We start from the raw sequence: 27,866 nt of genomic DNA, 5'->3' as shown, positions 1-27,866 counted from the left end.
GCTACCCCAAGTGTCCTCTGCTCCAAAATCAGACTGCAGGTAAACCAGACTTCACCAAACCAGCCAATTCATTACCATGGTAGCAAGATTTTGAATTCACCCAACATCCTCACTTTTCCAATTCTTCCACCAATGCCACTCAAACTGTCATCTCCCTCCCTCTCCCCATGTAACTTAGATGGAGCAAGAGCACATGTGCCAAATCCACGGCAGGTAACAGAAAGGTACTTACGATCCTAATCCAGGAAAATGACCTAGCAACCAAAAAAGCATCAAAACTCAGTTGAACATCACAAAAACAAAGTTATTCCCTTCAGAAGCACACATTTATTTTATAACAATGCTGCATTTTAAATGCTGCTCTAACTAAGATTTCTCTTGAGGAGGAAAACTCTTGGAGACTCTGAGCGTGTTCAAGGACTGCCCTGAACAGTGCTGTGCTGGGCACTCTGCAGCTGTCACTGAGCACAACCTGGGGGAGCAGTGCACTCAAGAGCAGTTTCCTCTCATGCTTTAAATGATCCACAAGTGCAACAGCATTTTTAAGAAGCAGATGTGTAAAGGCACCTGAACATCCACACAGTGCCTATAATCAACATGGGCATTGCACTTTTATTAACAGTGAAGCAAAGATACTTTTGAGCTAGAGGAAAGGAAGAAAAGATTGGCAAAAAGATAATTTCTATGTTCAGGGTCATTTTTTCATTGCCTGGAACACAAAAAATGTTGGTATTTTCCCCTATTTTTCAGAACATTCTTACATCAGAAGCAAAATCCCATTTTAAAAGCCAACATTTTTAGCAGAATTTCACAGAAGGATAAGAAAAGAGTCCTAAAAAAAAGCCTCACTGCAGACTCCACAAAATGGAGTTTATTAACTCTTTAATGGAGTAACAGCCACAAGAATGAATGAACTCAAGGTATAGCCTTGCAGTAATAATGTAAAAAACCACATATTTTAGGCTACATCATACAAATATCCTCAGTGCTTTCCTTGCCCCTTTTTTTTTCCTTTTAGCTCTTGCAATAATTCTGCTGAATAGTTTCTTGTAACCTGTTTCTTGTCTGGGTTGCATACTAATTTCACATGCTCACCAATTCCATACACTTGCTTGTCCAAGCCTCTCTCCTTCAAATATTTTGGGGACTTTTTTTTTTTTGGTATTTTGAAGTGACAAGAGTCAATCATCTTCTCCAGCAGTCTTTGGGTTTCATAAGCAAAGGTAAAAATCACTGAATACTAAACAGACTTGAACAGCAAGTATTCTCTTTTTGATCTCATTCTGTCAGGGATTAGCAACTGATGAAAAATATTCTTTCATTAAAAACTTGTCCTTCTAAATTAATAAAAACTTATGATTTTCTGTGTGCCCCACAGAATGAGTAAGGTCCATTCACCTCATTTTACCCACCCCTAAGTAAGTAATTTAGAATAAAGTTGGTCATATTGATATCTTTTGTTCTACAACAAGAGGTAAGGACCTTCAACAGCCTATTCATTCCCTCTAAGGATCCCATCTGAAGATACATCTTCAGAAAAGCCAGCGAAGTCTCTGGAGGTGCTCCTCTCTTCCCATGCTGGCTCATGCGGTTTTGCCAAAAGATGACAAAGTAAGTACTGAGTGTCAGTGCAGGCAGGAGAAAACAGACAGCCCCCTCTTGCATTACCTCTCTGGAGGGTGTCTTTTGGGGGAAGGAGTCACATTTATGAAGAACAGACAATCCCTCCTGCAGAAGACTCAAGGCAGGGGACAAAGGAAACAGACAGTCATTTCACTTAAGCTGCTATGACAAACCTGTAAACTGGAATTGAAAAAGGCAAGTAAAGCAGCCAGGAAAACACAAGCCATTTAGCTTGTGCACATAGGCTTGCAAGAAATGGAAAACCTGAACAAAAAGCCCAAGATGGAAGGAGGCTTGGATCATGAAAACACCACTGTCTTTTTATGGCTAAGATAAATCACCTTTTCCCAGAGAAAAGCAACACAGTAGATTTAATCTACCCTGGATAATCAATTAATAAAGTACTGTACAGCAGAGCTCAGTTTCAGGTGTAGTAGATTGCTGTTAATATAGGGCTGTGCAAGTACCCAAGCTGAAAGGGCTGTGAAGGGAAAGGGGAGACTGGAAGGTGAGCAAAACAGCAATCTTGGGACCACTAAATAAATAAATAAATAAATAAATAAATAAATTAGTGTAAATAAATAAATTCACTTACATTGACATGTAACACCATGTTAAAATATGCTCCAAAAAAGTAACTGAAGCCTCTAAAGGTTTTGAAGAAAATCACTCAACACAAACCCAAGCACTCCAGAAGAGGTCTAAAAGCATGTCTTTGGCCCACTGCTGACTTGAGGCAGCTAAAATACTTCTCATCTTTGTCTCCACTCTTTTCCTTGCTTCTTTAAAAGATCTGTAGACACCTAAGTATCTAAAGAATTTATATATGTATTTACACATATATGTATATCATTATACTTTGGCATTAAAGCCGAACTGCAGACCAAATTTATAATACAGACTTTTTATTGTATCAACAGATATATGCCATAATATAAATTGTTGACTTAAATTTAACTGCTGCAGACTGTGGCAGGCAATAAAATAACAGAGGAGACTGGTATTTAAAAGTACAGAACAAGATCACCCTTAGGATTTTATAAACAGAGTTCCTAAAGGTTTCATTTTGCTTTGATACAACAGTACACAAACCCTACCAAAATGCAACAATCTGTGTATTTCAATCTACCAAACAGTGGGAACGCCAGAGGCACCAGTAGCAAAGTTCTCACAGCCTTAACCATACCAGAACAGCTCAACTTCTTTACCCCTGTACAGCTAAACAGGTGCTGCTGGGTAAACCCACTGCCTCCCCAGAACACACCCCCCCCAAGGCTGAACACTTTTCTCCAGGAGCCCCAAAGCTTCACACACGCCTTGGTCCACAGCACTCAAGGCTGACTTCCAGCCATCTGCACTGGGGCCTTGGCCAGACTGCTGTGCCACTCTTTGCTACTCAACCCTCCAAGCTGCTCCCACAGAAGCCTGGGAGCAGGGGACCAGAGAAGGGCATAGTGTCACTGTGGTGTAGAACAGGGGCACAGCCAGCACAGAGCTCCCTCACAGCAGGAGCTGAGGAGCATCTCTGCACCCCCTAAGGACTGGGCAGCAGCAGGAACTCTGCACAGGCTCTGGCAGTGCAACTACAGAGTCACAGAACCATTATGGCCCACAAAGACCAGGATCATCAAGTGCCTCTAAACTATGTCAAACATGAGACCATATATTCTCTTCCCACAGTCCTGTGCTTCATGGTGTCCTAGATTGAGCCTGTGGACAGCAGCCTTCTCTAATGGGTGACCCTGGCACGTGCTCATGCAGTGACCTGCACAAAGCAGCTGTTTGGTAGCACAGCTGGGTATGATCACATAACCACCACGTCCTAATGCATGTCATGCACACACAGAGGGCACATCAAGGGATATCAAGGCTGCAAAGACAACTTCAGCTCTGGTATTATTTAACTTCTAGAAGCTCAACTCCACACCACAGATGGGGCTTTTACAGAGCCTTGTTGTTAGTTTTCTTGGGGTTTTCCTTCTTGTTCAGGGAAATGGAAGGGGTAAAACAGAGGAACAGGATAAATAAGCCTGAGAAAGCAGTCACTTCATTGTACAATGCTGTAGAGGTGCACTTGGCTGCCAACAGCTCCTATGTGCACCAGACTACAACAGAGCTAAGAAATTTAGCTCCAGTTTTTAATACTCATTTTGTGACAGTATTAAGATACTACTGTTAAATAGCTCACCTAATCTTAAATATGTTTGATGTCTTCTAGCTGAAGAGATAGATTGTGTGATCTCTGCTCTTTCCTTGCATACTGCAATGCAGAGAATTGAACATATTTCTTTTCTTATAAATTACCTCATCATATATTTTACAATTTAACCTTGATCCTTGTTTTAACAAACAGTAAATATATCTGCTCCTCTTCATGCACATTTTCTCCCTTATGTTACCTCCAATTTGCATCCTTCCTATTTCTTCTCCCATTCACTCTTCCATTTTTGTTTTTAGTTCTCTGCTATTTCCATGTATGCTCCTTGTCTGTAATTTTGTTTTCACTAATTCTATACTCCACCTACAATAATTTCTCATCAGTAACACCATACCTCTTCCTTAGGCATAAAGGATGCCCTGCACTGCCCGAGGTTATTTGTGCAAGGTAACTGAGGAGGTTAGGACAGCATACATACAGAGTTCTCTCCTGGTGAAGTGTCCTCTTGCCATCCTCTTGACTTGAAAGCGCCAGCTGGATAGAATGGTTCCAGTTACACCCATGGGCTGCAACCTACCTGCATTTCACCTGTAAGCTGAAGAAGTTATATAAAACAAAACCAAGAGCCCTCTCACAGTTCAGTATCTGTTCATTGCAGATCATACAAATACAGGTGAAAATGAGAAATGTCTTTTTTCCACTCCTACTGAACAACATACAGACAGTGAATTCTTTGAAGTACTGCAAAGTCATCTGAGATGTGACCATGCCTGATGTTCCTTGAAACAAGCAAACATTCCAACCACCACCAGTTTTATGCCTCTGTCTTCTGCAGACAGACAGGTTTAGGTGTATATTATATATATTACTGTCAAAGCACAGCAAGAGAACAGAAATTAATGTCAACTCCTAATGTCTTTAAACACTATCAGTTTCAAGAAAAGCAGGCTCAGCTTATACATGAGAATCAAAACTACGCTTTTCTATGCTACTTCCCTCTCAGTATTTGTGACAGTACTTCCAGAAATCATGAAGAAAGGAGTGCAATGGTGAAATTTTTTTGATTTTCTCATCAAAATATCAGAAAGCAAGATAAAACCAGGCAAGTCTACTTAACCTCTTCCCACTGCTCTCTTCTGCCACTTCAGTGCAATGTCAATTTACTCGTGTTCACATGAAGACAGTTCTGCCCTGGACATATTTGAACATTTTAAGAAGGAGCTCAAACAAATTTCCTGTCTTTTCTTGTGGTAAAAATGAAGCAAATGTCAGTTAAATGTAAGGTACCAGGCATTTGTTTAGACTGACAGAGCAAGGAATTAAACTTCTGAGTTCAGGAAGCCAAATCCTATATTCCAGAAAATCTCTTGGGAGCAGTTCAACCATCCCAACTATTAGACTTGCAACCATTTAAAACATGGAAGTACTGGGAACTCCATAGATTTTTATTTTTTTTCCCAATGAAGTATACATTATGAATGAATCCAGAGAGTCATTTATGGAAAACACAGGAATCACTTATAGAGTAGTGCAGTTACACCCCCTGTAGCTAGTACAGGCATTTTCCAATGTAGGATGCCCTCTTTTATAATATTATGGAAATGCAAAGGAGCCTGCTAAGCATTTTACAAAGTTCCAAATTTGTTTTGCAAAACTGAAGACTTTTCGTACATCTAATTACTGCTTAACAGTCTTTAAAGTGGAAGCACACACAAACCAGGCACCTGCTTCTCTGAGTTTGCCTTTCATCTGCTTAGAGCAGGGGTGGTGAGGCCAGTGCAACAAAGTGGGAAGCTGCTCCTTCATTAATTACAAGTCTCCAATCAATGTTACATGCATTAAGTACCCCAGTAGCAGTCTTCCGTAACTCAAGTAACCTTACAGAGATCACGTAATTCAAATAAAATTTTAAAACTTACTTTTGAACTGCCTGGTCTCATCCTAACTCAACAGCATGCTAAAGGGAGGAGAGCCCTGTGAGGGACTCATCAGGATGCAGAGGATTCACCACAAAGGCAGTGTGTGAAGGAAAGGAAGCACTCAGCCTTACCAGCCCTGGTGAGGTGCTGCACGTGCATCATGACGCCCCGGGTGTAAGCTCCTGGCTCGTAGCCGTCCATCTCCCCCGCCACGATGTGCGCGACCCTGGCGGCGCGGCCACGCGCGGCACCTACAGCACGGTCCAGGCCCTCGGCGTCCCGCTCCCGCAGCGCCACGATGCAGCGGTTCACGTCCTCCAGGATGTGGCTCTCTGCAAGCACAAGGGCACCGCTCGAACACCGGCCCTTAGGCACTCACGCACCAGCACAGCTGGGCTGCGCAACTTACTGGGGCAAACCCGCGCCCAACCGCCTCGCAGTTCTCCGAACAAATAACTAACTCCTACAGTCCAAAGGCACTGTAATGCTCTCCTATAGGCAAAAGCAACAGTACAATAATGAGTCTGAAAGTTATAAAATATGAAAACACAAAACCTTCCAAAGTAAATATTTGCAAAATAAAGAAAAAGTTATTAAAGCTGCTACTTTATTGTTGAAACCTTCTTCAGCCACTGTGACAACTTTCTCCATAATGAGATGAGCCTCCAGTGACAAACAACTGCCCAACAACTAAATTAACTTTTTACATAGATGACTTAGGATGCTCATGCTAAACCGAACCCAAAAGTAAATTATCACCCCCCCATCTTTCTATATATAAATTTTTCAACTGGCAATAGTAAAGTTGTATTTGTGCTTACCAAACCATTCTTTGATACTTAAATATGCAGAAATGGGGAGAAAAACATCAGCAAGAAGGACAAAGATGAAGGAGAAAAGGGGAAAATACTGGCACTAAAGATTGATCCTAAACCAAAGCATAACAAGCACAAATAGGGATTCAAATCAAGTTAGAAGACACTAATTTCAAGAACTACAGAGAGAACAGTTATGTGATATGTTAATATTTCCATCTATACAACCAATATTGAAGATCATACTCTGTTGTTTTTTCATGCAAAGTCATACAAATACAAAATTAAATTTATGGCACAAAGTAGCATCATAAAATACATCTTTAAATTATAGCACATTTACTGCTTTACAGCTTAAACACTTCCTAAAAACTTCCCTATTAGCACTGGTATTTAATTTCCTTTCCTGCACAGATCTACAATCTGCTCTCTGTCTCAAGAGAATGTACTACAAGAACATTAGAAGTGCACTTTGTGAAGGCAACAGATCTGCTCCATCTTCAGAAGGTACCAGGGAAGCTTCCCTTGCACTAAGCTATTAATTAATTCAGAGCTTACAGGTTTCTTGTTAATTCAGATGACTGCCATTCAGTACATGAGTATTAAATTGTTTCATGTTATCCAATGAGTTAGACAATCACAGTAACTTGGACAGATAAAAGACACCATTAGGTAATCCTGAACTACTAACTGGGTCTGGCACAACTATCTTGGGAACCTGCCGATGCAAAAACCTAGGAATTCTGGCTCTGTTTATGAAATGGCTGTATCACAGAATGTCTCTGTAAAGACAAAACATCCTTATCCTTTTCAGATCCATGCCAACACCTCCACGGTGTGCAGGAGGAGTTTAGCAGCGCTGATTCGTCAGCACTGTGTGTTCATGCGTGTGCAGTGCATGTCTGGTAGCTGCCCCCATGGACTGACAGCTCCACGCAAACAGGGCACTCAGAGCACTGGCAGCTACCTCAGTTACTGCAGTGTCAAACAGAACATGTCCAGCTGGAAAGAAGGGCCCAAATGAGCAGGTGCACAAAGATGTTCCAGGCTCTAACCTGTGCTGTACAGGTAGTATCTCACCTTTCCTTTTCCAGGCACCTCTTCCTGTGTGCTTCCACAGGGGAAGGCTTCCAAACAAACCAGTCTGTCAATGTGTACAACCATAGAGAGAGAGGTCTGACATGCACAGAATGCAGGAGAAGTGACTAAAAAAACCCATTTCTGCTGCCATGGCCATGTCCAAAATGAAGCAGTATGGGCCACCACTGTATTAATTTCAGTACTGTCCATGTGTTAACAGAGACAATGACAGAATGGACAACCACCACTTCAAGGGCCTTGCTGTGAAGCATACACTGCTTTTTACTGTCCAGCACAGACAGCCATTAAAGGGATTCATCCTGTGTAAACAAAGGTAGGGCTCTTCTGAGACCTACCGAGCAAAATCTCCACAATGGAAAAACACAGTTACCTCATTATTCCATATGATACGAATCCCAGGGGCATTAAAAAATAAAACTGCATGTGGCCTCATGGACATACTGTATGAATGGAACACATGGTGGAAAGCTCCCAGTTTCCCAACCTTTCTAAGGGATGTCACAAACAACACTCTAGTGGAACAGCACACTTGAGAACAGATGCTCAACAGAGATGCAACTAGACCTGTATGTTGTAAGCCTGAGACTGCCATCAGCAGCTTCCTTCCAAACTGGCAATACTACTTTTAAGCCATTTTAGAACTGGATATAAATTAGACTGATGTACGCTCTCAGATACCGTGTTTCAAAGGTCGCAAAGAAGGACACCGATTTTCTTAATTTTGTATTGTCCAACCACCTGGTACTAGAAGAACAGGTTTGCTTGCTCCATTCATTCATGGGCACATGTCAGGGGTCACAGGGAATCTGCCCAATGCCATCCACCTGTGTATCACACACTCTGAAGCCCTTGGCAGCAGCACAGCACGACATGCCATCTGCACACCCAAAAACCCCAAGTGAGCTTGTCCCCAGCATGGGCACTGCCCAGCAGCATGTGCTGAATGACCACAGCCAACAGACAGCCTTTCACAATGCTCTGAATTCTTCCCAGAAGAGTTAATTCACAATCAATAAATTTGCTAAACTTCATTTTCCCGAGGTACAATTTGCCAGAAAGGAAAAGGGGGGAAAAAAAAGGGAAAGGGGGGAAAAAAAGGGAAAGGGGGGAAAAAAAGGGAAAGGGGGGAAAAAAAGGGAAAGGGGGGAAAAAAAGGGAAAGGGGGGAAAAAAAGGGAAAGGGGGGAAAAAAAGGGAAAGGGGGGGAAAAAAGGGAAAGGGGGGAAAAAAAGGGAAAGGGGGGAAAAAAAGGGAAAGGGGGGAAAAAAAGGGAAAGGGGGGGAAAAAAGGGAAAGGGGGGGAAAAAAAGGGAAAGGGGGGGAAAAAAGGGAAAGGGGGGGAAAAAAAGGGAAAGGGGGGAAAAAAAGGGAAAGGGGGGAAAAAAAGGGAAAGGGGGGAAAAAAAGGGAAAGGGGGGGAAAAAAAGGGAAAGGGGGGGAAAAAAAGGGAAAGGGGGGGAAGAAAGGGAAAGGGGGGGAAAAAAGGGAAAGGGGGGGAAAAAAGGGAAAGGGGGGGAAAAAAAGGGAAAGGGGGGGAAAAAAAGGGAAAGGGGGGGAAAAAAAGGGAAAGGGGGGGAAAAAAAGGGAAAGGGGGGGAAAAAAAGGGGAAAGGGGGGGAAAAAAAGGGAAAGGGGGGGAAAAAAAGGGAAAGGGGGGGAAAAAAAGGGAAAGGGGGGGAAAAAAAGGGAAAGGGGGGGAAAAAAAGGGAAAGGGGGGGAAAAAAAGGGAAAGGGGGGGAAAAAGGGAGGGAGGGAAAGGGGGGAAAAAAGGGAAAGGGGGGAAAAAAAGGGAAAGGGAGGAAAAAAAGGGAAAGGGAGGAAAAAAAGGGAAAGGGAGGAAAAAAAGGGAAAGGGGGGGAAAAAAAGGGAAAGGGGGAAAAAAAGGGAAAGGGGGAAAAAAAGGGAAAGGGGGAAAAAAAGGGAAAGGGGGAAAAAAAGGGAAAGGGGGAAAAAAAGGGAAAGGGGGAAAAAAAGGGAAAGGGGGAAAAAAAGGGAAAGGGGGGAAAAAAAGGGAAAGGGGGGAAAAAAAGGGAAAGGGGGGAAAAAAAGGAAAAGGGGGGAAAAAAAGGAAAAGGGGGGAAAAAAAGGAAAAGGGGGGAAAAAAAGGAAAAGGGGGGAAAAAAAGGAAAAGGGGGGAAAAAAAGGAAAAGGGGGGAAAAAAAGGAAAAGGGGGGAAAAAAAGGAAAAGGGGGGAAAAAAAGGAAAAGGGGGGAAAAAAAGGAAAAGGGGGGAAAAAAAGGAAAAGGGGGGAAAAAAAGGAAAAGGGGGGAAAAAAAGGAAAAGGGGGGAAAAAAAGGAAAAGGGGGGAAAAAAAGGAAAAGGGGGAAAAAAAAGGAAAAGGGGGAAAAAAAAGGAAAAGGGGGAAAAAAAGGAAAAGGGGAAAAAAAAGGAAAAGGGGAAAAAAAAGGAAAAGGGGAAAAAAAAGGAAAAGAAACAAAAAAGAAAAGAAAAAAAAGGAAAAGAAAAAAAGGAAAAGAAAAAAAAGGAAAAGAAAAAAAAGGAAAAGAAAAAAAAGGAAAAGAAAAAAAAGGAAAAGAAAAAAAAGGAAAAGAAAAAAAAGGAAAAGAAAAAAAGGAAAAGAAAAAAAAGGAAAAGAAAAAAAGGAAAAGAAAAAAAGGAAAAGAAAAAAAGAAAAGAAAAAAAGAAAAGAAAAAGGAAAAGAAAAAAAGAAAAAAAGGAAAAGAAAAAAAAAGAAAAAAGGAAAAGAAAAAAAGGAAAAGAAAAAAGGAAAAGAAAAAAAGGAAAAGAAAAAAGGAAAAGAAAAAAAAGGAAAAGAAAAAAAAAGGAAAAGAAAAAAAAGGAAAAAAAAAGGAAAAGAAAAAAAAAAGGAAAAGAAAATAAAAAAGGAAAAGAAAATAAAAAAGGAAAAGGGAAAAGGGAAGAAACAGCACTGATCACAGTCCAGCTGAGATTGTTTAAAGCTCTGTCTTTCTCACAGATATCTCCTCCTCCTCTACGAAATGCATTAGGTCAACTTTTGATTTTTGGCCAAGTGCAGTAAAGGAAGATTAGGATGATGGACCATCTCTTTGTCATGAGTCAATGTCTAGCAGAAGAGTCAACTGTAACAGTGGACTGATAGATGTTTAAGGAAATTGTCAGGTTGCCACAGCAATTATCACGAGCAGTGCACTGCACCTTCTGCTTTCCCTCTGGGATTTTGGTGTTAGCCAAAAATGCCCAAAAATCATATCTCAGCTGAGCTAACCAATGACTAATAAAGGTGTCTGACAAAGCCATGACTCAGACTGTCTCTGGGACAAAATCTATAGCTCTTCCTCTGTATGTCATCTAAGAAAAAGACAGGTGATGGCCTTCCACTCCACTTGGCACTGATAACACCTCACTTGAAGCACTTTAATTAAAGTTTCTCTGCTCAGCTGGAAAAAAAATTGTGAACTAAATGGAGACATTATGAAAAAAAAGAAAAGAAAAATAATTACTAGAAATTTAAATAATTTAGTACATGAAAAGGCATTATAAAACTCAATTTGGTCTCCTGAAGACAAGACAGAAAAATAAAACATTCTTTTCTGCAAGCCCTAAATCATAAAATTAGGAATGTATGCAGTGATAGTCTAGCCAAAAAATGATTCCTATCTTTTCTCATCTGTTAGCATGATAAAATGAAAGTATAGAAACTTTGTACAAAAAGTCAGCTTCCTTTCAGAAAACTCCTATTCCCTGGGCAGGGTATCTCAGAGGTGCTCATCAGGAAAGGATTCCAGGTTTTCCAATAATGGCACTATTTAGTATGGCAAAAGACATGCTCCCAGAGACTCAATGCTTTGATGAACTCCAGAAAGATATCTGACATCAAATAAATAGTAAGAACATCCATACCTAGATTTAGCAAGTTTTAGTGCCAAAGTTAAGAGAACAAAGCAACCAAGTGGAAAGTACAAGTCCCAGTAAACAACTCCCTGTTCTTTCTCTATTCAGATAGAAAAAGAACCCAAATGAACAAAACAAAAAAAACCAAAAAACCAACATCAAACAAAAAAAAAATCCAACCCCGAGTTAATCTAATTCTGACCTTTTTGCTACATACTGAAATTCACACAATGCTCAAGGCTGAATCTCCATCAGCAATTTTATGAAATAACATTTCCTCAGCACTTGCAGATATGGTTATAAAGTATCTATATTCTACAAGCAAGACAGTGTCTTAGTCACTATTCAGAAATAAAATCACTGGTAATCACTTAATGTCCAAAGTTCCTGGCAATTTCAATAGAAGAATTTCTGAATTAATAGAAAAGTGCAGAAAAATAATTAGTTACAACATGGAAATTACACATCCTTTCTTCTCTAACTGTATTAACTAAACATTCTTCATCTGCCAAATCTAAGAAACTAAATGGTAATTTCTAATACTGTTTGTTGCTAATCTCTCTGCCAACACCGTGATTCTGCCTCATACCAAGGGTGGTGCAACAGGCAGGGTTCCCAATTATCTGGTATTTAGCCAAATGCACTCACACCTCTGAAATGCTCCAGTTTGGACACACAGAGCCATAACATAAGAAGCACTGAAGTGTCTATTGTCCAGTTTAAAAGGCAAGGAGCATCCAGAAAGCCATGGGCAAAAGCTTCACCTCAGTTCCTGTAAAAATTATGGAGCAAGACCTCGAGGAAAACATTTCCAGGCACCAGAAGGACAAGAAGATTATTAGGAACAAACTACTGATTAACAGCTCTGGGTAAATCAAGCATGGCCAAACGGATCGGTTTCAGAGATGGAGTGGCTCTGGGGGCGGGTCAGTGCTCTGGCTATCCCTGACCTGAAGGACACTTGTGCCAGCGTCCCCAGGCTCCCCAAGGGCGGTGAGGGAGGCACTGCCTGGGCAGGGGAAGAGCCGCAGAAGGAGTCAGCCCCGCAGGCTCACGGAGGAGCAGGCGGCACACAAAGATGAACAGCACATTAGGACAGCTGCTCCTCAGGAAGGGGGAGGAGGAGCTGGGAGCATTTAAGGTCAGACACAGAGCACTCCGCAGGCGACACGGCCAGGCAGCCCACCGGGCTCATAGTCCAGAGGACAAGGGCTGACACCCACACCAACCCCAACAAGCTGGACAAATGCACCAACAGGCAACTGCTCTGCAGGAAACCACAGGAAACTTCAGACTTGATGTAAGGGGGGGGGGAAATAGTTTCTCCATTTTGAGCATGGGGAAGAATTTGAGCACATCACCTGTTATCTTGGTTTAGGGCAAATTTGAGAGGACACCTTCAAACTGGGTCCCTCTAGGAAACAAATTCAGGCACCACCCCCCCCCCCCCCCCCTTCTGGTTCAGGAAAATATTTCCTGTGAGAGAAGTGGAAAAAGCCTGTTTATTTAATGGGCAAAGCACTTCCTAGCACAAAAATGAACAATACTAAACAGCAAAACCTCTCGCCGTTCCAAAGAGATGACAAATTCAGCAGAGTCCCTCCCGTGGGTTGCAGCCTGGCTCACTCAGGCTGTTCTCAGTCCCTCTGGCACTGGGAAATGCTGCAGCCCAGGCCAGGCCTGGAGGGCCACAGGTGTGAGCTCCCGGTGCTCTTCTGGGTTTTCAGTCCAGAGCAGGTTTGAACACAGTCCAGGGAACTTCTCTGCCTTAGCTAGTCAGAAACTAAGAGCAAAGGAGAGCTCTCCCCTGCTGTCCGCTGTGGACAGCACAGTCTGTGTGAAGGATTCCAGGGAGCAAGTGCACTTTCTGATAAACTCTGCACCTCTTCTCTCCCTCTTCCCTCTCAGAACCAGCATTAAAGCTGCAGAACTCAATATCCAATACAAACAGAACAGACAATTGAGCATACAAACATCCTAAGTGTCGAGATTGCTATGGGTTAGGTCTTCCAAGAGGCAAGAGCAGCTGTTGGTTGGTGTAAAGTTGTTTACTTGTAGAGACACATCAGTCTCAAAGACAGAGTCCCAAGTGTTATAGTCTGTGCTAAAAGCTTTCTGGTATAGGGTCCTGAACAGAAGCAGGAGCTGCAGCCTGGTACCAAATCCTGAGCAGAGGTTGAAGCTGCAGCCTGCTACAGTCTTGAGAAGAGGCAGAAGCTCCCTGGTCTTTCTTCTTCTGTTCTTCTCTTCTTGTGGTGGTAGTGATGATGGTGGAGAAGGAAGAGAGGGCGTGAGCACTCTCACTCCAGTACATGGATTTTTATTTACAAATTTCCCAATGAGCTACAAACACAAACCTGAAGCATTTCTAATAAACATATTAGAACTCCAGCTCTATAGTACAAAAGTGGTGTTAATCCTTACACAATTCATGCAAACAGCATAGCTATTTACACAAGTGGTTCTATCTTGTTCTAGCTAAAAATGCAAGCAAGGTTTTTACTATGTTTCCATTATGTCTAGAACTAAGTTTCTGAATTCTCACCAAAGCTTGCTCCTTACACTACTTTCTAGGCTTTTTACTTTCTTAAGGCACTTAAACCATATCCTTTCTTACTTAAAACTAAGACTTCTACTTCTCCTTCATATCTATACAACTTAATATTTCTACTTACCTAAAGCTAAAGCTTACACTTCTTCTACATGTCTGTGTGGCTTAATGTACGTTAATTTTTTTAAAGATTTTAGTTCAAAGCCTGTGATCTGTTCTGAGGGACTGAGAGAGGCCTCTGTTTTTCACACTCCAACACAAAGTCACCCCAGGACACCGGTGAAGACGAGAAATTAATTGATGCAGACAAGTGGGTGCAAACGCTGTAGTTTCTAGGTGCTAGAGAAAATGAATTTATTTTTCCTTTTGTAGCAACCTTTTTCAGCACTGTAACTACAACCTCCCTGTGAAAGGGGAATTGTGACACCAAGAAAGATCAAACCCATCCATGAGAAGCCTCCGGAGTTAACCTGTGTGCCTCTTGTTAATGGGATAGATTTTCCTGAAGGAACATGTCCACAAAATTTGCCAGAGTGGTCCAGGAAACAATAGGTTAACTTGAGAAAAAGGTAAAATCTGAGTTTCCAGGACCATGGGACACAAGACAGAAATATGGTGTCTGTCTCTAACAGTAAGCTGGAGGCTGCAAGCTAAAAGCTAGAAGACAACAGAAAAAAAAGGATGGAAGATGACTGTGAGGAGAGAAAAGAGGGAATAGCATAAAGGTACCCCTCTAGGCAATGTTCTTCAGGATCTATCATTATCTGTGCAAGTCCCTGCAGATGATTTTTGAGGGAAAAGTGACAGAATACTTCATTTTTTTAGAAACTTCAACCTGTCATCTGAAATACTGGCTTCAGTTCTGTTCCAGGAAAATACTAACTGAGGTGCGTATTTCTTCCAAATTTTACCTTAGGGTGAACAAAGCATTGGCTGAGTTGGCAGCTTCTCCTTAAAGTTCATTTTCATTCATATATATGCATGAATGAATCTAAAATGCCAGTATCTAAACTCATGGTAAGCTAGGAAAACAAACAAACAAACAAACAACAACAAAAAAAACAACAACAACAACAAAAACTCTCATTAAAAACCCCATCAAGAAAAACAACGCAATCCACACAGTAAAATCAAACCCACCCAAAATTCTCTGCCACACCACCCACAAAACAGAAAAAGTGCAAGAATATGTCTCAAAGAAGTACCTACTAATTACAGAGTTGGCAGCCCAAAATTATCAGTTTAACTAGCTGAGAAAGGTTTCAGATTACAGAAAATTTCTCTCCCTGCATGAGTGAGAATGCTACAGTAATATTAATCCTTTGCAGAATTTAATTTCTTACCCTCATTCCTTTCAACATGATACAATAAGACTTGGTTGGTTTGAGATGCTAACTGCTTCAATCAATGCCCTCTATTTTGTGGGCACAAAAGTCACCTACAGACAGGTTTCTGGATTGTCAGCTTCCCCATTCAGCATCCAGGTGTATTCCAGGACCTTTCTGAAATGAAGGAAGCACCAGCTTAGACTCTCAGCATCCCTGAGTGCCTCGCCTCTCCTAAAGTTGTACACAAGCCAAGCTCAGAGAGCTCTGAAAACAGGGAAGTTCTCTGTAGAAGCCCACAAGCCAACCTGGAGCTAGGTAAGGATCTGGAGAGAGCACAGACAAGAAGCAGACAAGAAGCATGAACACTGGGATAGGACAGGGGGAAAGGGAAGCCAGAAGAAGCAAAAATGTCAACCTATCTAGCTGGGCAGGGGTCACTTGTCCATCTCCAGATTTCAGCTGTCCCCTGGGCTGCAAGCCCAAGGCAGAAACACGCAGGGGTGACACGCACTCACAGAGCTTCACCCCAGCCCCTTCATTTGGCCCAGTCCTCTTCAATCCTTCTTGTGTCAGCTGAAGACACAGGGACAACCTCGTATCTTGGGACAATCCACCTCATCCTCCACATACACATGTAAAGGTCTGCAAGGACCTGGGCCTCAGAAGTGCCCGTTCCTCTTCTCTGGCTACAATCACCTAAGAATGCTTAGCTCAGTTTTCATTCTGAACTTAACAGGGGATGGTTCATACTATCCCTTGAAAATGTACAGAGGCAACATAAAGTTTTTTATGTATTAATGCTTTGCAACCTGCTGCTTACTCCGTAGGACCAGAAGGGAAAAACAAGGAACTGGAAATGGTAGCAGGGCAGGAAAGAGGAGACAATGGACAGTAAATAAAATAGACCATTCTTGTTTAATCCTTACAAATCACTGTAACCACAAGCTGCATTGCAATATGTCCTCCTGCTCCTTTTCAACTGTTAAGGAATTCCAGAATGAACATCACAGATTTTCCAGACTAGACATGTCTCAGCTATGAACCTAGGTAACTGTAATGTTGATAACCCAGATAATCATGATGTTAATAACAACTGTCTCCTAGAAGAGCATTCTCTTCACCAAAGTAGCTACGACCCAAACCAGCAAATTTCTTCCAAGATGATTTACCTTCTTAACAAATTCATTAACTTCAACTTCTTGAAGTACAATGGAATAAACCCCTTCAACCTTCATTTGACCACATTAACCCCTGATAACAACGACCAGAATGCTATTTGGCCAACATAAGGCAGCAAATCTTCTTCTAGGAAAACTAGACTAGGAAACCTTTTTCTGTCTCAAATTCAATGTGCAGTTATTTACATTAGAATTCTGATGCTACATTTGCAACCTGCTCTAGCTGACAGTGCCCCTGCCTGAGGTAGGGGCCTGGAACTAGATGGGTTTCAAGGTCCCTTCCAGCCCAGAACCCCTCTATGATTCTATAATCTCCTAAATCTGCTCACAAATGTGAGGACTGACAAGTAGTCCCCCATTTCCTCTTCCATAACAAGTCCTACTTCAACTAACCTGCTTTATACCCCCAGCTTTGTTAAATTGCTCCAAAAAGTAGTTAATATTAGTATTAGGTAGAAATACTTTAAATAAAGCGCTTCCAGACAGATCCAAGAAGTCATGAAGTAATCAGCAACACTCCTCTGACAACACTAAATTTTAGTGAATGCAGAATACTGAAAAAGCATTGCCACGTAACCTTAATTCTGCATTAACGAGTTAATTGACTCTGGTTTTTCACTTTTTAAGTAGGAGGCTGGCAAATGAGCAGTAACAGTCAAAATGAAGCTGCTGAGGACTGGGCAGGAGAGATGGGGAATCTCTGCAGGGATAATGGGATTCCCTGGAATAAAGAACTCCTCTTGGCTATTCTTGGTCTGAATACAATACAGATGCAGCTGTGAGCAGCAGGACAGACCAGACCTTCGTATCCATTCCAACCACAATGGTTTTAGGATAATGTGAGAGAAAGGGAAGAACAACAAGAACAGCCAGCCAAAAAGGACATGGGCAGACCAGGCTCCCCAGATGAGTGGAACACGCCTCCTGCACGTCAGCAAGGACTTTTACAGACTGACATACAATTGTTCAGAACATTTGCCACCGACTGGCAGCCTTAACTTAGACTTTTCTTTTGAGCTTGTTATCTCAGACGTAATCATCACTTTTCACTCTTCATTTTAGCTACTGGATAAAGGAGAATTATTTGCCTTACAAAATCCTGTCACACTTTCCTTTAGTATGTGGCAGCCAGTTCAAAAAATACAGAGGATAACCATTTTCTTTATAGTCAGTCCGGGCCTGTTCCCTTCATTTCCACCACACTGCACAGCCACAGCACTCAGTGTTCTCCTCAGAGCACTCCCTCACAAAAAGTACAGGAGACAGTTCCCCTTTCCACCACTTCTATAAACCTCAGGTAAAAATTCTGGGAGGCTGCTCCTTCCAGGAATGAACTAGAGGTGGGAGACTTTTCCTGGCAATGTGCTCCTTTATTTTGTCATTGTCATTAGTTTTGCAGCAGCCTGCTGGAAGCATTTGTGGGAGAGTTCTGAAATACACGAGAGCATTCTCCTTCAGCATAGAAGCAGAGGACTGTGTCACATAAAAAAAAATGATCCACAAGCCTTTGCTTGGTCTTTTGTGCCTCACCTGCCTGCCCAGTTTCCACACAGAGCTGCTTAAACACTCAATTAACTAAAGCAGAAAGAAGTTGCAAAAAAAAAAAAAAAAAAAGGGAAAAAAAAGAAAAAATAAACTGTATTCTCAGCACCACAGAAGCTGAGATTCAATTTTCCATATCGTGCTCTGCCAAAAGAGAAGAACTAAAGCCTGTACCTTTATTGTCCTAGGTGAAATATGAACTGGCCCTAAGCAGGTCATAAATAAATTTGTTTTCTGCCCTTCTACAGCTGGGAAATGGAAAATTTATTGTTGCTTTCTAAATTCTGCATTCAGAATCCAAATCTAGCTAAAAGACTGCCTAATTTCATGAAGATATCTCCTAAAAACCCAGAAAGGCCTTGATAAATCATATATCTTTAAGTCTAAAATGGCAAAAGCAATGTTCTCTGAGTAAGGGATTAACAGAAGGAATTAGTTTATGCCAGGAATTACACTGACACTTATCTCATTGGAAACGAAAAGTCTTTGGAACAGTAGCCAGATTACAGGGAAATAGTTCATAGCACTTATCTTAGAAATCAATGCGTAGCTGATAACCTAGCTCAATTTCAGGGCAGATGCTACAGAATGAAGAGCTAGCAATCCTCCCAGTTTGGGCCAAAAAAACATAAGAAGAAATTGTAATTACTGAGAAATATTCAATGTCTATCTTTGCATCAGCTGGAAGGTTTGGATAATTTGTCCCCTTCAAAAGACTTCATTTCCTCTGGAGGGGAGAGGGGAGAATTAACAAACATGATAATATATCATCTATTTCCTTCTGCAAAATCAGGGGTGTAAAACTGGAGAGCTTTGGTGTTACCTGTTTCACAGTGTGTGCAACAAAGCAGACTATTATGTTAAATGTTGGCTAGTTCATTGGTCTATAAAATATTGTTAAAAGATAATTGCTATCTGCCACTCTTAGGTAATTGCTCAGGTGAAAATACTGACTTTATCATAATACTCTGTTGTTGCAGCTTTGTACCTTCTACAGTAAGCATGTGCTCAACACCTAATAATACTTCTTACACAACAACCCATGCACAGAGGGGCAAGTGTTAACAGAAAACATTTCACTGACAAGAAATAATTGGGCTAGGAAACTCCCAAGTCTCCCTACAAAAATGGTAACTTTTAAGCTGTGACAAACTTGTCAGTTTTCCTGGTGAATACTCCTTTACAAATTGTGTTGCTTGCTGTTGAAAAGTTACCTCTCCCTTACAGAGAAAAGCTGCCTCTTCATTAGCTCAGTTCTCCCACTGAAATCTAAGCTGGTGACATTCTTACTCTTGGTGAAAAACAGATGCTGCCGGTTTGTTTTCAACTTTTTTTGCGTTTCAGAGTTTGGGAGGTGTGGTTGGTTTTAAGCTTTATTACACTACCATCCACCAAATCTGTGGGACCAAATCTGAGGCATCAGATTTATGGGCAACAGAAGCCAAGGCATAAGTCAGACTTGTGTACCCCACATACTCAGCTAGCACTCTCTTTGATTTCACACTTGCTTTTTCCCCCCCCAGAGTGCTAAGGGTTCCCAGCGTTGTAGCAAACAAGCACATGTGGAGGTTCCAAAGGTAGGCTGCCTTTGGATTATCAAGAAAACCTCACTGATATACTACTGCTTGAAACAGGCTCACAAAAGGGGACCTTCAGGGAGCACGTCACATTCAACAGTCAGCTTTTGCTCATCTTGTACACATAGGCAAGTCTGTTTTCTCATGCTCCATTTTGAAAGAACAGACAGATCTGACATGCTGCCTCCCACAATAAAAGCACGCTCCGGTTTCAGAACTACAGCACAACTGGAACCTGCTATCCCAGATAAAGATTTTGTATCTCATCCTTGAAAGATAGCTCCAATTCTGCACCACAGCAGGATTGTCACCTTAAACTCTTAATGCCACTGACCAAAATCTTCCCTTACCATTTGGTTGTGCTTATTTTCATACCAGGTCTGGGGACCCTTGTGTATGTTTCATGTAGGCTTCATTACAAAAAGCAAGCAAATCGATTCCTACAAAGCTGCACAAAACCACTAAAAGCTACTGCCACAGCTGCAGCTGGAAAGCCATCAGCAAGCAGCCTGTTAGGAAATAAACACACAAAAAATTAATCCAAATATGCATCAAACCCATGCATTTTAGAGCATCCTTCAAAGGCTGCCAAATCTCAGCTCAGCCAGATCCCGTACAAAATTAATTCCAAAAGCATAAGGCTTTCAAAACTTCAGAGGAAGATGCCAGTAGTTTGCAAAGCTTGTGATGAGAAACAAATGTTGGAGCTAACAAATAGCAACAACCTACCAAAATTCAGTAAGAACAGAGCAGGAATTCAATATGAAATTTCAGTTTCTGAACAGAAACCTCAAGTCATCTAAATGCCAAGTCCACTGCTGAACTGCACTACCCAGCTCCCTAGTCCTGCCTACTCACTCAGTGACTTCACACATCCGATTCACTCTTACCCTCTACAGCTCCCCAAAAGTTCACCACTAAAATGTTCCTATAACCTCACCAGCAAGGGCAGAAAACCTTGATTCAGAACATACTAATTTCAAACAGCAGGTTTTCATGGGACAGAGTGGTTCCCAAAATCAGCCTGTGACACATGGTCAGATCTGGTGGCTAGGACATGACACCCATAACCAATGAGTCCCTAAGAACACACCCACTGCCTAACAAGTTTAACACACTGTGAAAACATTTGCCCTGAAGTCTATGCCAGGAGTGCTGCAAGAACAATTTGCATTTAAAGCAGTGTATCAGGACTGTAAACTACTTCTGAGGCAAGAATACAGGTATGGACATCCAAGGCATGCAGGAGACAATGCAACATTTTCAATCAAAACAAAATGGATACCATGACATCAACAAATCTCCAGGAAGAAGACATTCCTCTAAAGAAAACTGAAAATGACTCGACGAGCTATTCATTGTGACATGCAGCCTATCAAGATCTATTTATCTTAATAACAGAGTAAAAACAAACGGATTACCATGGTGGTAACTTTGGAGGCGGCTGGGATGAATCAGGGAAATCAGAAAGATCTATGTTATAAATGCGAAACAAAAAACCTTGATATTTAGCAAAATTTAGATTGCTTTATTTGATATAAGTGGAGCAAGCAGCGCTGGGGAACATTAGGGGTCACTGCCCACTCCACGCTCTGTTGAACCTTGGTTTGCAGCCTCTTCCTATACTATGGTCTCTCATTGTAATCAATAATTTTTGCTTTTTTTGCTGTCATAACTTTGCCAGGTAAGCAGTGGCGGTCGAAAAAGGACCCATAAAGTCTCTGGGTGTTAGTCTCATAGATAACCAGCAAAAGTCAGCAAGTCTGGTCTTTGTAGATAGGCAGCAAGGATCAACTGAAGGCAGGAAGTCTGATTTTGCAAAATCTATCAGACTATCAGAAAGTCTGATTTTGCAAACTGGTAGTAGATACAAGTTATTTAGCATAACAGGGGTATTTAAAACAGAATGATTTAATAATATATTTTTCTCTATCTAATGTCCCTGCTTCACTTCAGACCTTAGTATTCTGCTTTATAGAAACCCCAATACTTTTATGATTAACACAAATCTTTTATAAATTATCACAGTGTATATAGTATTTCTGATGGCAAACTGGTATAAACTACTGTATAAAGGAATACCAAATAATTAAGAAGAGTCCAAGTAGCTCTGTAGTAGAGTAGCAAGATGTGTATCACAAACTGGAGGCACCAGTGAAGAGTGAGCTAAGCACTGCAGCTGGTAAGTGTACACTAGATTTCCAAAAGCCTTTCAACTGCTATTCCCGGAGAGCTCTGAGATGGCATAGGATAAATGACATATTTACTGGTGTTACTTCTTACAAAAGATAAAACAAGGGGCAGGAACAAGCAGACAGTCTTCCCAACTCTGTAAGCCAGCATTTCCACAGGGATCAGCTCTGAAATAGTGTAATTCAATGCTTTCAAAAGTAATATAAAAGGAGAGTATTAAAGTCATAAAGGAGGATATTTTCTTGTCTTTTCTCATTCCAGGCAGTCAAAGCTGACAACAAAAAACTGAAGATGGTATCACAGCACGAAATGATCAGTGAATTAAGCAAACCAGTTAAATGTCAATGAACTCAAATTTGTAGTGAAAAAAAAAAAAACCCTAAGCCTATACTGACCTAGAAACAGGTTACTATGGGTGAGCACAGAAATTTCTGAAGTCAATTAAGAAAACACTAGAAGCACACTAGTTCAACAGTAATTAAAGGCAAATAATGCTGTGTTTTCCCAAAGAATACCTCATAGTAAGTAAAGATGTATCTAAATTGCTGCAAATAGTTCTTGCCCTTACTTCCATTTAAAAATACCCATTTTAGTAAGCAGCACAACTAAACCTCCTACTCCTCCACAAGATACATCCCTACACTGCTGAAATGTCAACTACCATAATGTTATGGAAGAAAAAGAGTCTAAAAGAAAGAGCAGGGAAAAGTAGAGGGCTGTCCCAGTGAGGGCAAAGCAGTATGATGGTTTTGACAGAATTTCCAGGTGGGTCATTAACAGATAAGAGTTGCACCAGCAAAAACAAACTTTGCGTGCTCAGTGAGACAGATCCAGCTCTTACTCTTGACAAAAAGGGGAAAACTTCAAGGCCATTTACTTACAAACGAGGTGACAATAACAAAGAGGGATCTTCACCACTTTAATTTTGGCAAATTCATATTTATCCTGAAGCAAACCTGATATAAAAGTTATTTAAATCCACAGTGTAACCTACCTTCCTGTTGGAACTGTAATTAAGTGCATACATCTCTACTTAGATTATTATGTTTATTCTCCTACAAAAAGCAAGGCATGGTATTTTGCTACTGCAGGTGCCAAAAGGCCAGCATGAAAACATTAAATTTAATCTTAAGTCTCTGAATAGTGTCTTGTTGGTTTGTGCTTTTTCCCCCACCATCTCCATAGCTATGCTAAGGGCCAATACGTAATTGGCAATTTCTGTGATGTTTTCATCTGCAAACATGCTACATGGACTGGAAAAGTGGTAATAAACTGAACCAGAACTTTAAACCATTGATGTAAAACAAATTATATCAAGAGAGATAAGACAGAAATCTGCATCATTCCATTACTCCTTGCCCAAGTATTTACTGTGCATTTTTCAGTTTCAGTGACTTCAACTGCCCAGATCACCATCTTAATGGCCAGAACTGTCCAAAGTGATGTGAAACAGAGCCTGGTCAAAAATCCAAAACTTAATGCTATCAATGCTTCCGTGCTGACACCTGGCCTTACCATACACAGAATTGCTACTCATCAAGTGCTGTTTTTTTAACATACTAAAAGATGTAGCAATGGGACAAAGTTAAAGGGAGGGTGATCTTGGCTCTACAAACAAGCCTTACTAGGGAGACCCTTAGCTCTTGACTCTCAGAGTCCAGACTAAGAGCATTTCAGTAGCCACAAAGATGAAAATTACTGCATTATTACATTACCTAATCTGATTAGCCCAGATTGCACCCAACACTTTGTATCTGACATGAGCAGAAGTGTGCATTTTGACAAAAAACAAGTGACCAGTAGAGCACATAAAGCTGTGGCAGTGCAGAACTGCAGTAACCTCAGACTACCACCTTCCATAATGCAAGCTTAGTGTAGCTGTTCTGCACAATGAACACTGAGATGCATTCCTGAATCACTGAATACAACCACAACACAATAAAGTGCATCCAAAAAAAAAAAAAAAAAAAAAAACAAAAACCAAAAAAAACCCAAAAAACAAAAGGCAGATGTGTCATACACCGCTTGCGAATGGTTCCCCTAAATTAGCAGACAAAGCATTAAAGTTTTATAGCCTTACGTTGCCATGTACTGGCATCTTGCAGAAGGCTTTTTCATTTGGTTTGAGTGAGAAAAGGAGGAAAGGACAGTTGAAGTTTTGGAACATAAATTTCAAAGGAAAGAAATTACAAGATGTTGGAGAGGGAGAGGAAGGAAACAAATTTTCAATGGAAATGCGCTCTACTAAAGAACCAAGCAAATTTAGGAATAAAATGAGGACGAATCACTTGTAAAATGGTTTCTAAACTTCAAAATGCTACCACACTGGATACAACCTTTCAGAACTTTTAACCTGAATTTCAGCAGTTGGCATTAAATAAATTTCTGAGCATATCTGAAACTTCCAGTGGAATATGAGAAGAACTAGTAGGAATAGACAGGCTTTTCCAGAGTAACTACCACTGTAGTTTATACACAGTTTGCTGATGTGTGAATATCAGTGGGAGCCATCAGACCCTAAAAGAAGCAGGACCACTGGTTAGTAGACACAATGAACGAAGGAGAAAATGTTAACCACCTCTGCTGCTCCGCACCCTCCTCTCTCAAAACATCAAATTAAGCTAAATTCAGCTATTTTTAGCTTGAAGTTTGCTGGTTTTGCTGCAAATCAGGAAAAGGGGTTTTATACTAAAACCCCAGAGCTTTCTCCTCCCTTCAACTGCAACAAAAAGATATTAACACCCCCTGCATATCTTGGCCTGTTTCCACCTTGCCTGCCTGCCTCCTACAGCAACTATAAATTATTCTTTCAGATTATCTGAGGTTCTGGGGGGAAAAAAAAGCCCAGCACTGGGAAGACTATGAAACAATCATGGATAAATTAATATGATGCCATTAACAGGACAGGCATCATCGAGAAAGTTATTTCTTAAGAATACCTTGACACAGCATGTTACACTGGATAATGAAGAACAGTTCAGCAGCACAGTAACTACCACAGGGCAGAGATAAGGAAGGCTGTGTGATAGTCTGAGACTATTATAAAACCTGGAAGAGTACTTGCATGTAATTGCATTTAGGGATATGAAAAGGCAGAGGAACTAAACAGACATAAGTTGGGGGTTTTTTTGGTTTTTTTAAGGACTGATGCAAAGTAATTTTGAAGAAATAGAGGAAAGGTCTGTCCCTACTGTACAAAACTAGATAATGCTACAGATCTGCTACATATTTGAAAAAACCTAACTACCAACAGGAAATACATCAGACTGGAAGATCAAGGGGAAAATTTATAACATTTTATATTAGTCTTATCTCAGCAAGAATTTTCTGTATTTAGGAGAGAATGACTGCATCATCCAGAACAAGCTGTGACACACTTCCAAAATGAGCCTCTCTGTCCACTGAGTACTGAAGAAAAACAAGGGTGACTAAGCTTAGGAAATGTGTATTCAGCTGGAGATGGGGGAAAAATGCTCATCAGATTTTGTAAAAATATAAAATTACCTATTTAAGAACTACTTTTCTTTATTTAAGAACTACTTTTCTTAAAGAAGTTATGATTCGTAACAAACACCATTTTGATACCAATGCAGAGAATTATATGAGAAGCCTGTAAATGTCTAACTTAAGGTCTCTTAAGGTGTGGTAAGACTGACAACTGCTCAGTGCAATCAGTGGTACCTGAGTCCAGGGGAATACGAGCAAGGAACTGCACAAACTTATGCCATCAATCACAAACAGATATTAACATAAAGCTCACAAAGAACACTAACAATATACACAGGAATAGAGCTGAGACACAAAAGTCCATCTTATGTAGCTCTTCCAAAGAGTGCAACAAAAACCAAAAATAACCCTTAAAGCCTGCAACAGCTTGAGGGTGAACATTACCAAACAGAAACTGACTTCCATGCAAACCAGCCAAGAATTAGTACAACAAATCAAGAGGTTTGTCAGGATCTTTTCTAAAACAAAAACTAACAGAAATAATGAAGCACTGGGTCCCCATTCTCCAAAAAAGTATCTTATGTAAACACACTTACATGAATCTATTCTTAATTGAAGTGATTCAGATGTACTTCATTCTTCTCTCAGCGATGCAACCAGGAGAAGGGGTTTGTCAAGCAGACATTTTTACATTCTATTGCAGTAACTTAATACTAGTTAAGTTTTGCATTGCTTAAGCTTTGTTGTTCAATAATAGCTAAGACCAAATTAAAACCAAGATTTGAACCACATATAACTGAAGAAGTTTCAAATTAAATTTTGTAGAAGTTGAAGTTTGACCTGGTCTGCACAAGATGCTTCAGTAGAGAATCTCCAGAGCTCTCTTCTAATCCGTGTTAATCTTTAATTCTGATCCTCTATTCTGCCATTTTGTGCTATCCCACACGGCCATCAAGTCCACCTGACCACTCTTACCTAATCACCTACTGAAGTCCTCTCCCAGCAGTACAACCTGCAGCAGCAGCTGAGGCTCCAGATCTGGAGCTATAGATGCTGGGGAAAGAAGTGAAGTCAGGTATTTGCTCCCTCTGTGCAATCAGTAAATTCCATCTTTAGAAATAGGCCTGTGGATAAAATACACAAGGTAGGTTCTTTTTTCCAAATTATTTTTGCTGGTGTTTAACCAATAAATCTTCACAGATATGAAACAAAAGCAGTCAAAAATACAGTCTCTTAGCTCTTGTTCTTTTTGACAGCCATAAGACTGTTTGCACCCACAAAAAGGATTTTCTCAACAGCTTTACTGTAACATTGAATATTTTGCTGCTTTCCTGGAATTATAAGTAGTTTCTGATGACACAGGTTTACATTAAAAGGCAATTTTTGTTCTAACATGGTGGCATCATACTGTTTCCCAGCATGCTCGGAAAAACTTAATTTTTAGATTGGAAAGGGAAAAGACTGGAAACAAATACCTAGCTTCCAGGATTTCAGACTTTTCAGCAATTCTCTGCACACTCCACATTTGGAGTGTAATCTTCTCTACTTCATTTGGTGGGAGCAATGTGCAAGGGATCCCAGGATGTGCTCTGAAAGTCTGCCCATCACCCCAGAACAAGAGTACCATAGGAAAGATGTCTCTTCTTCTTCTTGTCAGGAGTCACTGACTGGTCCCAATTCTTCAGTAAAAACATTATTCCCTTTTGCCTACTCAAGTTATCTTGAATGGTCCTTAATCCCATCACAGAACTTCCTCAGCAGTTTCTGAAGTGTTTGCCTGTTTCAGATCCCTCAGGCCACTTCCATTAAGGAGCTGAATTAGTGGGGCACCTGTGGATACATGATAAAATACTGTTCTGTTCACGAGACTAACAGTAGCAGACTCTTCAGATTCTACTGCTGATTGATTTGCCTGTATCAATTTGCACATTTCAATTCATTTTTGCCAGTATCAATTCAGCAGTGGAAACTGCATGGGGGATTTACACAAACCCTTTCCAGAGGCAGACATGTAGGTCACTGCACTTACTTTGACTTCTTCAGCTAAAGAGCAGCAAACAGAACTTCTGGTAGGGAAACAATAAACTGGACATCAGACAAAACCCCCTCAGTGTCTAATGACTTATTACCCATTATTTGGAATGCATTTACCTTAAATAAAAAGAATTCAATTAGAAGTGCTGATGCAATTACAAGGGACAAAATGCACTTTAGACAAGCTGTGTTTTGAGGTTATATGAAAGGGTGGAGAGCACAAGCTTCATTTTACACAACAGAAAAGGCTCTGTGTCATGTGGATTGTACTTGAAGACAGATTTACTCATACGTGAGGAGGAATGAGGAAAGAGATGGACAAGGAAATGTTTTTATGAAAACATGACACCTCCATTTTGGCAAAAGAGGAGCTACTATTAAAGAATTTAGGCATCATGGTATTTATAAATATGAAAGAGCAAAACCCAAGACAGCATAGGGAACACTGAAGAGAAGGCCCAGCTGATGAAATCATCTTAGTTTGGGCAAGGACATTAACAGAAGGACACAGAAGCAGCTCAGGGGTCTGTCATGCAAGCTCTTCAAGAAGACAACAAAAGAAAAAAAAAA

At 40.8% G+C, this 27,866-nt stretch overlaps 1 protein-coding gene across 4 annotated transcripts in view; it reads right to left on the bottom strand.

Annotated features, from left to right (window-relative positions):
- Nucleotides 1-27,866, bottom strand: part of CTNNA3 (catenin alpha 3) — a 401,940-nt gene that overhangs the window by 87,408 nt on the left and 286,666 nt on the right. For all 4 annotated transcript variants that reach the window (XM_062496193.1, XM_062496191.1, XM_062496192.1 and 1 more), the window contains one exon: nt 5,832-6,032. In XM_062496193.1, coding sequence (XP_062352177.1) covers nt 5,832-6,032 — 201 coding nt within the window. The remainder of the gene's footprint in view (nt 1-5,831; nt 6,033-27,866) is intronic.

Source organism: Cinclus cinclus, chromosome 7 (assembly GCF_963662255.1).
Source record: "Cinclus cinclus chromosome 7, bCinCin1.1, whole genome shotgun sequence".
Lineage (NCBI taxonomy): Eukaryota > Metazoa > Chordata > Aves > Passeriformes > Cinclidae > Cinclus > Cinclus cinclus.
This window is presented reverse-complemented; position numbering and strand designations above follow the sequence as displayed.